General features: G+C 44.8%; 1 protein-coding gene across 4 annotated transcripts in view; it reads left to right on the forward strand.

Moving 5' to 3' along the window:
* si:ch211-15d5.11 (nuclear receptor coactivator 7) overlaps positions 1-11895 on the forward strand; it is a 30672-nt gene that overhangs the window by 15633 nt on the left and 3144 nt on the right. For 3 of the 4 annotated variants that reach the window (XM_065004324.1, XM_029688468.2, XM_029688469.2), the window contains 8 exons: positions 1330-1514; positions 3904-4319; positions 4491-4653; positions 4879-5056; positions 5960-6076; positions 8382-8534; positions 8878-8973; positions 9467-9540. In XM_065004324.1, the coding sequence (XP_064860396.1) occupies positions 1330-1514; positions 3904-4319; positions 4491-4653; positions 4879-5056; positions 5960-6076; positions 8382-8534; positions 8878-8973; positions 9467-9540 (1382 nt within the window). Of the gene's footprint in view, positions 1-1329; positions 1515-3903; positions 4320-4490; positions 4654-4878; positions 5057-5959; positions 6077-8381; positions 8535-8877; positions 8974-9466; positions 9541-11564; positions 11708-11895 lie in introns of all 4 variants that reach the window. The other variant, XR_010459795.1, reaches the window with a different exon arrangement.

Consider the following 11895-nt stretch of genomic DNA (forward strand, 5'->3'; position numbering starts at 1 on the left):
GAAATGTCCGGGAACTTGCAGGTGCCTTGGTGGAAGAGTGGGGTAACATCTCACAGCAAGAACTGACAAATCTGGTGCAGTCCATGAGGAGGAGATGCACTGCAGTACTTAATGCAGCTGGTGGCCACACCAGCTACTGACTGTTAGTTTTGATTTTTGACCCCCTCCTTTGTTCAGGGACACATTATTCAATTTATGTTAATCACATGTCAGTGGAACTTGTTCACTTTATGTCTGTTGAATCTTGTTATGTTCATACAAATATTTACACATGTTAAGTTTGCTGAAAATAAACGCAGTTGACAGTGAGAGGACGTTTCTTTTTTTGCTGAGTTTATAAGCAGTGGTGTAGCAAGCACGGTATTATATAGAGCCATGATCACATGGAACTCCCTTCCATCTCAAATTACTCAAGCAAACAGCATGATAACTAATACAACACCTCACAGCACAGCGCATCTCCCCTATCTATCTGACCTAAATAACTCATAGGCATATGTACACTGAGTGTACAAATCATTAAGAACACTCTTTCCAATGACATAAACTGAACAGGTGAAAGCTATGATCCCTTATTGATGTCACTTGATAAATCCACTTCAATCAGTGTAGATGAAGTGGAGGAGACAGGTTAATGAAGGATTTTTAAGCCTTGAGACAGTTGTCATTCAGAGGGTGAATGGCAAGACAAACAAATGTAAGAGGCTTTGAACGGGGTATGGTAGTAGGTGCCAGGTGCACCGGTGTGTCAAGAACTGCAACGCTGCTGTTTTTTTCACGCTCAACAGTTTCCAGTGTGTACCAAGAATGGTCCACCACCCAAAGGACATCATGTCAACTTGACACAACTGTAGGAAGCATTGAAGTCCACATTGGCCAATATCCCTGTGGAACGCTTTCGACACCTTGTAGAGTCCATGCCCAGACGAACTGAGGCTGTTCTGAGGGAAAATTGTGGGGGGGGTGTAACTCCAATATTAGGAAAGTGTTCCTAATGTTTTGTACACGGTTTATATGTACTAATGTATGTATGCATGCAACTGTCCGTAGAACCTATTTTGGTTCTATTGTTCTTATTTAAAATGTGTGTAGTTCAGTCCTTGAGCTGTTCTTGTCTATTGATGTTCTGTATTATGTCGTGTTTTGTGTGGACCCCAGGAAGAGTAGCTGCTTCAGAAACGGCTAATGGGGATCCTAATAACATAACTGCTCACCTCTCTCACCTCCCACTCATCTATCTCATCTCTCACCTCTCTTTCTACACATGCTCACCTGTCTCTCACCCATCTCTCTCTCTCTCTCTCTCTCTCTCTCTCTCTCTCTCACCAGGGTGTGGTTTCTGGTATCTTGCTGGTGACGTCCAATAAGATGTTCTTTGACCCGTGTAAGACCCACCCGTTGGTGATAGAGCACGGCTGTGAGGAGTACCTGCTGTCCTGCTCAGTGGACAGCCTGGCCTCGGTCTCCTTCTACTCTGACATCTCCCACGTGCACTTCAACTCCTCCACACACAGGTCAGCGCTAAATGGCTATGTGCACGTTCAAGGCACACACCGATTTGGTGTAGCTCTGCACAGATCAACATATCTTCACAATGCCTTGGAAGGCGTTTAACTTATGAGGTCACTATTATGATCTTATATTCTGCGCAGACCTGTGTTAAATTGGTGTGTCTCGAATACACACTCTGACTTGTGTAGTGTGGGTCTCTGACATTTTTAGTTTGTTACAAACAAGCAATGTAGATAATCATTGTACCATCTTAACTGCTGTGAAATATATTTTCAGTAACCCAAAATATTGTATTTTCAGCTGTTTAAAGCTGGTGAACAAAACCGAAAGTGAAAGACACAAAAACTAAACTTAAGAACAGGAAGCATAGCTTGCATAGAAATAGCTCAGATAGAACAGATCTACCACTTCTTCAACTTTCTTTCAATGAGAATGACAAATCTATAACTCACATTTCTATGTGAATTTGGTCAGGTCTCCCAAAAAGTTAACATATTGCAGCTTTAAATACTGTATCATCTCTAATATCTAGCAGTGGAAATGGGGTATATGATACGATAGGATATACTTTATTGTCCATTTACATGGAAATTCATTTTGTGAAGGCAACATACAGATACACAAGAAAATAATACACTATAATGCATTGAAAATGGGAAACACTGGAAAGATAATAATAATGCACACATCATTATTCAGTTTATGTGGTCTACTGTCCAACCGTGTATTGGGCCTACATCTGTCCTAGGACCACTGTTCAGCAGCCTCCATCTGTCCCATGGCCCACTGTTCAGCATCCTACATCTGTCCTAGGACCACTGTTCAGCAGCCTCCATCTGTCCCATGGCCCACTGTTCAGCAGCTTCCATCTGTCCCATGGCCCACTGTTCAGCAGCCTCCATCTGTCCCATGGCCCACTGTTCAGCAGCTTCCATCTGTCCCATGGCCCACTGTTCAGCATCCTACATCTGTCCCATGGCCCACTGTTCAGCATCCTACATCTGTCCCATGGCCCACTGTCCAGCATCCTACAGCTGTCCTATGGCCCGCTGTTCAGCATCCTACAGCTGTCCTATGGCCCACTGTTCAGCATCCTACAGCTGTCCTATGGCCCACTGTTCAGCATCCTACAGCTGTCCTATGGCCCACTGTTCAGCATCCTACAGCTGTCCTATGGCCCACTGTTCAGCATCCTACAGCTGTCCTATGGCCCGCTGTCCTATGGCCCACTGTCCAGCATCCTACAGCTGTCCTATGGCCCACTGTTCAGCATCCTACAGCTGTCCTATGGCCCACTGTTCAGTATCCTACAGCTGTCCTATGGCCCACTGTTCAGCATCCTACAGCTGTCCTATGGCCCACTGTTCAGCATCCTACAGCTGTCCTATGGCCCACTGTTCAGCATCCTACAGCTGTCCTATGGCCCACTGTTCAGTATCCTACAGCTGTCCTATGGCCCACTGTTCAGCATCCTACAGCTGTCCTATGGCCCACTGTTCAGTATCCTACAGCTGTCCTATGGCCCACTGTTCAGCATCCTACAGCTGTCCTATGGCCCGCTGTCCTATGGCCCACTGTTCAGCATCCTACAGCTGTCCTATGGCCCACTGTTCAGCATCCTACAGCTGTCCTATGGCCCACTGTTCAGCATCCTACATCTGTACCATGGCCCACTGTTCAGCATCCTACAGCTGTCCTATGGCCCACTGTTCAGCATCCTACAGCTGTCCTATGGCCCACTGTTCAGCATCCTACAGCTGTCCTATGGCCCGCTGTCCTATGGCCCACTGTCCAGCATCCTACATCTGTACCATGGCCCACTGTTCAGCATCCTACAGCTGTCCTATGGCCCACTGTTCAGTATCCTACAGCTGTCCCATGGCCCACTGTTCAGCATCCTACATCTGTCCTATGGCCCACTGTTCAGCATCCTACAGCTGTCCTATGGCCCACTGTTCAGCATCCTACAGCTGTCCTATGGCCCACGGTTCAGCAGCCTGATGGCCATCGGAATGGAACTTGCTCCTGCTCCTATTCTTGCTGAACAGTGGGACCTTGTATCTCCTTCCAGAGGGCAGCAGTTCAAAACATTTGGCAAGATTGTGTGTAGGGTCGTCTATGATGCACTTGGCCTTGTCCCTCTCCTGTCTATCATAGCCAATGAAATTGGCCCTTGGACATCTATGGTGTCAAGGCATGTTTGCTGGGTCAGATATTGCAGAACAAGCAACATACACTGAGTATACTAAACATTAGGAACACCTTCCTAATATTGAGTTGCACACCCACCATTAATTTTGTCTTGTCCATTCACCCTCTGAATGACACACATACACAGTCCATGTCTCAATTGTCTCGAGGCTTAAAAAGTATTATTTAACCTGTTACTAGGTGGAATGGAACTAAAAACATACAGAAAACTGGCTCCAAAACTGTCAAGATGCTCGAGCAGGGTGGGAGGCGAAGCAGCAGTAGCCCTCCACACCACAAGGGGGAGACTGTCCCAGCACTGGTGTCTGCTGCTACATCAGAGCTGAGGTCTGCCCTGGCTCTGAGCCTGGTCCAGGGGTTCTCTGAGGAGGAGAGGAGCAGTGACATGGCTGAGTGGCAGCTGGAGGGGAAGGGTAGTCCGCTGGAAGAGCTGGCTGTGCAATCATCCAGGACTGTGGGAGGAGCTGTGTTGAGCAGTGCTGCCACCTTCTATTGTGGTGGACAAGAGGCAGCAGGGACAGGGAATAAAGTGAGGATGGAGCTGGTGGACAGAGAGGGTACAAAGAAGCAGCAGTCTGTGAGGAATCAGACACCAGGTAAGGAAAGGAATCAAGTCAATAGGTTATTATCATGGTTTTATTCCAAGGAGTACTGTTTAGTTAATTTTTCTCCATCCTTCCCCCTCTTTCTTTCCACCTTTCTCTCGTTCTCTCTCTCGCTTTCTCACTCCCTCTCTCTCCCTCATTCTCCCCCTCCCTCTTCTCCAGGCCCCTCTAGACTGTCTTCAGGGCCTTCTGGAGGTCTGGTGTTTGTCAGGCTGCGACTCCAGCAATCCACTGGGAAGAAGAAAGGTGTGGCTGCAGGCTTGCTGCTGGGGACAAACAAAACCTTACCCCGGAGGGACTCCTGGTTCGCCTTCTCCCAGGAGAGGTAACCGTCTACAGTCTGGAGCCACAGAAACAGACTGTTTTAGTTTAACATTAACATTCCGTTTAGATTCTGTGATCATTAACACCTCACAATGACAATGTCTAACATTAACATCAAGTTTAACATGTCTCCTGTAGCGATTTGAATTGCTGTTGAATGCTGAGGAATGTAGGCTTCAAGTTTTTTTTAGTTAATCAAAGGTCTGTCGTGTCTTGTCGTCTGTAGCTCAGATGAGCTGTATGCCTACATGAACCACTGGAGGCCTGGCCTGTGCATGTTGGAGGGAGGGTCAGAGGAGGGCGATGAGGAGGAGTTTGTACTGGTTGACGACAGAGAAGAGGAGGAGAAGGAAGAAGAACAGGAGGTGTCCAAGAACCATGGGCAGACTGGGGAGGACTGGGAGGTAAGTCTGGATTTTAGACTGAGGAGAACTGGGAGGTAAGTCTGGATTTTAGACTGAGGAGGACTGGGAGGTAAGTCTGGATTTTAGACTGAGGAGGACTGGGAGGTAAGTCTGGATTTTAGACTGAGGAGGACTGGGAGGTAAGTCTGGATTTTAGACTGAGGAGGACTGGGAGGTAAGTCTGGATTTTAGACTGAGGAGGACTGGGAGGTAAATCTGGATTTTAGACTGAGGAGGACTGGGAGGTAAGTCTGGATTTTAGACTGAGGAGGACTGGGAGGTAAGTCTGGATTTTAGACTGAGGAGGACTGGGAGGTAAGTCTGGATTTTAGACTGGGGAGGACTGGGAGTTAAATCTGTATTTTACTGGAGAAGGCTGTGAGGTAAGTCTGTATTTTACTTGGGAGGACTGGGAAGTAAGTCTGTATTTTACTTGGGAAGATTGGGAAGTAAGTTTGTATTTTACTGGGGAGGACTGGGAGGTAAATCGGGATTTTACTGGGGAGGACTGGGAGGTAAGTCAGGATTTTACTTGGGAAGATTGGGAAGTAAGTTTGTATTTTACTGGGGAGGACTGGGAGGTAAATCGGGATTTTACTGCAGAGGACTGGGAGGTAAGTGTATTTTACTGGGGCTGCATTTTAGAGTTGAGGAGAGTCATAAAGAAAGGCTGGAGTGCCTGATGTGGACATACAGGTAAACAGCAATACATTGCTTTTGACTATAGCGTTAAGTAAAGACCCCTTGTGCACACCATGGCCTGGGGAAGTTTGGGCAATTGTTTAAAAGTTTGAGAAGTGTTTAGGTGGGGTCAGAGGTTATTGTTTGACATGTGTGTGTCAAGTTTTCGCGACAATGGGATTTTAATGGGTTTATAACTAGGTTGCGTGTCTTGTTTTGCAGCTGGTGACAGTGGAGGATGATAGAGGGAGACTCCCCCTGGACATGGACAAAGATCCAGAGGGACTGTGTGAGATCGTAGCCCAGAGTCGCATCTTAGACGCATCGCTTGTCAGAGAGGTGAGTGTGAGCACATATTCATATACAGAACTTCACAAAACACACGCTCTGTCTCATCTAGTCACACACACATTCACAATGGAAGATCATTCACAGATCTCATCCATTCTTGGATAAGAAGGAGAGACAATTACTTAATTAATCCCAAATGGGAAATTAATGTCGCTGGCCAGCGCCACACATATAGAAGAAATTACACACTCTTCTTGCCTCTACTTCCACAAATGCGTTGACTGGTCTGGGTTTAAAGTTAAATCCAGAGTCTGAGACTGAACCTCACTACTTCTGCCTCAGGCTCCCTTGAGCAGCCCTGGCCTTCAGTCAAACACAGTGCCATTCATTTACTGAACCTTCGTACTGAGTAGAGTACTGAAAATATGCAAAACCTTTACTGTGGCCATGTTTCACAATGGAGGGTCAAGTAGGAAGGGATCAGGTATGAAGATCCAATATAGCCATTTTTATCTCTGTCATATTATTTCTGGGTAACAATTAAGTACCTTACTGTGATTATCTTTTATTAAAATGGTCAAAAATAAAGAAATATAGCTTCTTAGCGAAGATACATTTTTAAGCAAGAATTCTGCTAGGGTTGGTCTGAGTGGGGAGGGGCAAACTGAAAATGAACTGTTATTGACAGAGGGGTTTGGAACTCTATTTTATTATTGTGTCTATTAACAATGTTCCCTATTATTTTTTGAGTCACCGAGAAAATTGTAGGTCTTGTGAGCGGAAACTTGAACATTGTGAGAATTATGTGCAACTTCCGGCGCGCTTTTACGGTGAACACTGAGGCTGTACCCTTACGGTTTTAGACATTATTGTGGCTGTTCGAGCATATTGTTGGCCTATAAATTACAGTCACCTATTTGAAACCACTTTACAAAATAATAATTATTACCATACAGAGAATAAAACAATGTAGGCTACCCCTCTGCATATTGGCTTATTTGCATATTCAAGCCTGTCTCAAAATACAAGACATGAGCTTTTTACCGGACTATCCTTTCAAAGACAGCTTGAAATGTAGCGTACACATTTTGTGCTCTTGTAGGATGCAGTAACTCCCCATTGCTGACCTATACTTATCGATAAATGGGGTTATAACTCGCTAACGAGCAAAGAATATCCAGGAATATCCACTGATATGCACTCTGATCTGAACTGATCTGAAAAGCTCAATCACTCGCAGGTGATTGAAAGAGTGCTTGTGGTCTACCCCAGCCAATAGAAATCTACTCCTTTGCGCTCCTTCTCTGCCTACAACAAAATCACAGACTCAATCTTGCAAAGTTAGATTTGGTTTGGTTTGTTGCATTGAAAAGGGGCTGATATAATGTAGATTCGACCACAGAAAAAACATTGATCTATATAGCACAAACCTCATAGGGCAAACTCTGTGAATTTTAATCTCTTGCGTCTCAGCGCGGCCTGGCATTTCTTCTGCGTGGCAGTCCTGGAATAGATATGCTGCCACACACGAGTGCAGTGTAGAGGGAACATTATCTATTATCTAATTTACCGCCTAGTGCACCAGGCAGGCCAAAATTCCATCCCACCACAATAGGCTGCAATTAGCCATTTCAAGCGGTCTTTTCAAACAGTTCTTACATTTAAAAGAGCATAATCATAATTTTCACAATTTCACATTATTATCCCAAACTCGGTGTGGAAATATACACAGAGGGTACAGAACATTAGGAACACCTGCTCTTTCTTCAATCAGTGTAGATGAAGGGAAGGAGACAGGTTGAAGAATTATTTTTAAGCCTTGAGACATGGATTGTGTATGTGTGCCATTCAGAGGGTGAAGTCCATATTGATCAGTATCCCTGTGGAATGCTTTCGTTACCTTGTAGAGTTGAGGCCGCTCTGGGGGGGTGCTACTCAATAGTAGGAAGGTGTTCCTAATGCTTTGTACACTCGTCCAGGTTTTTTTACATCACTTTGCCCAGCGTCGTCCAGGTTAGGGTCTGGCCGGAGTAGGCCGTCATTGTGAATAAGAATTTGTTCTTAACCGACTTCCCTAGTTAAATAAAAAATGAATAAAGCAGAGCAGTGCTGTGATCACTTTGAACCAATACATTATCTAATGAGCCCTGCAGGTCAGCTCTGCAAGTGGCTTATGGTTTCCAGTCCCATTCACTTAGATACCAACTATCTCCCTCTCTCCATTTCACTTTCTTTCCACTCATTTTAAACTTGTAATAAGTGTATATTCTCCTATCTTTTTGCCCCTTCCGTCTCTCTCTCTCTCACTCACCCGCCACTCTTTCTCCTTCTCCATCCGTCCATCTTTCTCCAGCTCTCAGTGGAACTGCCACCCAGGACAGTGGGCCACACGTGGCAGCTGGCTTACAGCACGTCTCGTCACGGCTCCAGCCTCAAGTCCCTCTACCGGAGGCTGAAAGGCAGCGACTCGCCTATACTCATGGTCATCAAGGACTCACTTAATCAGGTGTCCTTTTTATGTACTCGTATTTGTTATTTTCACGTTACAAACGACACCCCTAATGTTCCACGCACCATATTTCGAATATCTATCTGACTTAGATGTTAGAGATTACACAGAATGTGTGCCATAGACTACCTGCTTTTCATTTCATTTGCACTATTAACTTGGACACCCACATGTCAAGACTACTGTGGGGTTAGTTTGAATAACATACCGATTTTCCAGGAGCCACAGACAGAGTTCGTTGTGGTCACCTATGAAGTCCTCCATTTTATGAAGTCTGTCTCGTTTGGTTACCAAAGAGTTGTATTTTGGTTAATGGTAGGTTTGTTTCTCTGTGCCCCAGGTGTTTGGGAGCTTCCTCTCTCACACTCTGAGGCCAAGCGAGACCTTCTACGGCACAGGAGAGACATTCCTCTTCATGCTGCTTCCTCGCTTCAAGGTTAGCGAAGACACACACACACACACACACACAATATGGCTCACCCACACACACCTTATGACACACACTCACTATGACACACTATGACACACACACACTATGACGCATACAATGCCATACAATTCTCTCCCACATGTTCTAATCTGAAATGTGGCTTTTTAAGGTATAGGTGCAGAATTGTTATTTTGCCAAATTAACTGAAAAGACGATACTGTTCGTTGTAAATCTTGCTGACATAATATTGCAGGAGTTTCCATAGCAACCAAATTACTATTCACATCAAGGTCTCTACCAACGTCACATAATCGATTCGTGCGTGAATGTGGATTAAGAAAAAGGTCCCTTTCTGCATTTTTATGCACAAACAACGTGTAGGAACTCATTGCTATCAATAGTGTACTGTATGTGCATAGCATTACAGAAAGGCAAGGTCATCCATAAGCACAGAGGTGTTGGTATCCTATACTGACTCTGTCCTTGTCACGTCCCACAGTGTTTCAAGTGGACCGGAGAAAACTCCTTCTTCATAAAGGGAGACCTGGACTCTTTTGCTATCGGAGGAGGAAGGTGGGGTCTTTCAGAGTCATACCAATATGTCTTAGGTTATGGTTTTCTTGATGCTGATGTTATTTCTGTTTGCTTGACACTTACTGCATGTTGATGCTACAGCTACACTACATGACCAAAAGTATGTGGACACCTGCTCGTCAAAAATCTCATTCCAAAATCATGGAGGTCTAATATGGAGTTGGTCCTTTGCTGCAATAACAGCCTCCACTCTTCTGGGAAGGCAATCCCACTAGATGTTGGAACATTGCTGCAGGGACTTGCTTCCATTCAGCAAGAAAAGCATTAGTGAGGTCTGGCACTGATGTTGGGCAATTAGGCCTGGCTTGCAGTCAGTGTTCCAATTCACCCCAAAGGTGTTCGATGGGGTTGAGGTCAGGGCTCTGTGCAGGCCAGTCAAGTTCTTCCACACTGATCTCAACAAACCATTTCTGTATGAACCTCGCGTTGTACATGGGGGCATTTCCATGCTGAAACAGGAAAGGGCCTTCCCAAACTGTTGCCACAGAGTTGAAAGCACAAAATCGTCTAGAATGTCATTGTATGCTGTAGCTTTAAGTATTCCCTTCACTGGAACTAAGGGGCTTAGCCTAAAACCATGAAAAACAGCCCCAGAACATTATTCCTCCTCCACCAAACTTTACAGATGGCACTATGCATTGGGGCAACTAGCTTTCTACTGGCATCCGCCAAACCCAGATTTGTCCATCGGACTGCCAGATGGTGAAGCGTGATTCATCACTCCACTGCTCCAGAGTCCAATGGTGGCGAGCTTTACACCACTCCAGCCGACGTTTGGCGTTGCGCATGGTGATCTTACGCATTGATCACACCGACAGTGTTTTTGTGCAAAAGGGTATGCAGCATCCTCTGGATATGTGTGCAACAAAAGTTAAACATTCACCTTTTGCTACCTTTTCTGTCAAGCCATCTACGCATATAGTTTGATGCATACATTTTACATACACTTAAGCCAAATACATTTAAACTCAGTTTTCACAACTCCTTACATTTAATCTGCATAAAATTCCCTGTTTTAGGTCAGTTGGGATCACCACTTTATTTTAAGAATGTGAAATGTCAGAATAATAGTAGAGAATTATTTATTTCAGCTTTTATTTCTTTCATCACATTCCCAGTGGGTCAGAAGTTTACATACACTCAATTAGTATTTGGTAGCATTGCCTTAAACAATTTAAGCTTGGGTCAAACGTTTCGGGTAGCCTTCCACAAGCTTCCCACAATAAGTTGGGTGAATTTTGGCCCATTCCTCCTGACAGAGCTGGTGTAACTGAGTCAGGTTTGTAGGCCTCCTTGCTCGCACACGCTTTTTCAGTTCTGTCCACAAATGTTCTATAGGATTGAGGTCAGGGATTTGTGATGGCCACTCCAATAACTTGACTTTGTTGTCCTTAAGCCATTTTGCCACAACGTTGGAAGTATGCTTGGGGTCATTATCCATTTGGAAGACCCATTTGCGTTAAAGCTTTAACTGATGTCTTGAGATGTTGCTTCAATATATCCACATAATTTTCCCCCTCATGATGCCATCTATTTTGTGAAGTGCATCAGTTCCTCCTGCAGCAAAGCACCCCCACAACATGATGTTGCCACCCCCATGCTTCACAGTTGGGACGGTGTTCTTTGGCTTCCAAGACTCCCCCTTTTTCCTCCAAACATAATGATGGTCATTATGGCCAAACAGTTTCATCAGACCAGAGGATATTTCTCCAAAAAGTACGATCTTTGGCCCCATGTGCAGTTGCAAACCAGTGGCTTCTTCCTTGCTGAGCTGCCTTTCAGGTTATATCGATATATGACTCGTTTTACTGTGGATATAGATACTTTGGTACCTGTTTCCTCCAGCATCTTCACAAGGTCCTTTGCTGTTGTTCTGGGATTGATTTGCACTTTTCGCACCAAAGTACGTTCATCTCTAGGAGACAGAATGCATCTCCTTTCTGAGCGGTATGACGGTTGCATGGTCCCATGGTGTTTATTCTTGCGTACTATTGTTTGTACAGATGAACGTGGTACCTTCAGGTGTTTGGAAATTATTCCCAAGGATGAACCAGACTCGTGGAGGTCTACAATTCTTTTTCTGAGGTCTTGGCTGATTTCTTTGGATTTTCCCATGATGTCAAGCAAAGAGGCACTGAGTTTGAAGGTAGGCCTTGAAATACATCCACAGGTACACTTCCAATTGACTCAAATGATGTCAATTAACACACCAGAAGCTTATACAGCCATGATGTCATTTTCTGGAATTTTCCAAGCTGTTTAAAGGCACAGTCAACTTAGTGTATGTAAACTTCTGACCCACTGGAATTGTGATACAGTGAAATAATCTGTCTG

The sequence above is a fragment of the Oncorhynchus nerka genome, linkage group LG18, assembly GCF_034236695.1.
Source record: "Oncorhynchus nerka isolate Pitt River linkage group LG18, Oner_Uvic_2.0, whole genome shotgun sequence".
In the NCBI taxonomy this organism is placed as follows: Eukaryota; Metazoa; Chordata; class Actinopteri; order Salmoniformes; family Salmonidae; genus Oncorhynchus; species Oncorhynchus nerka.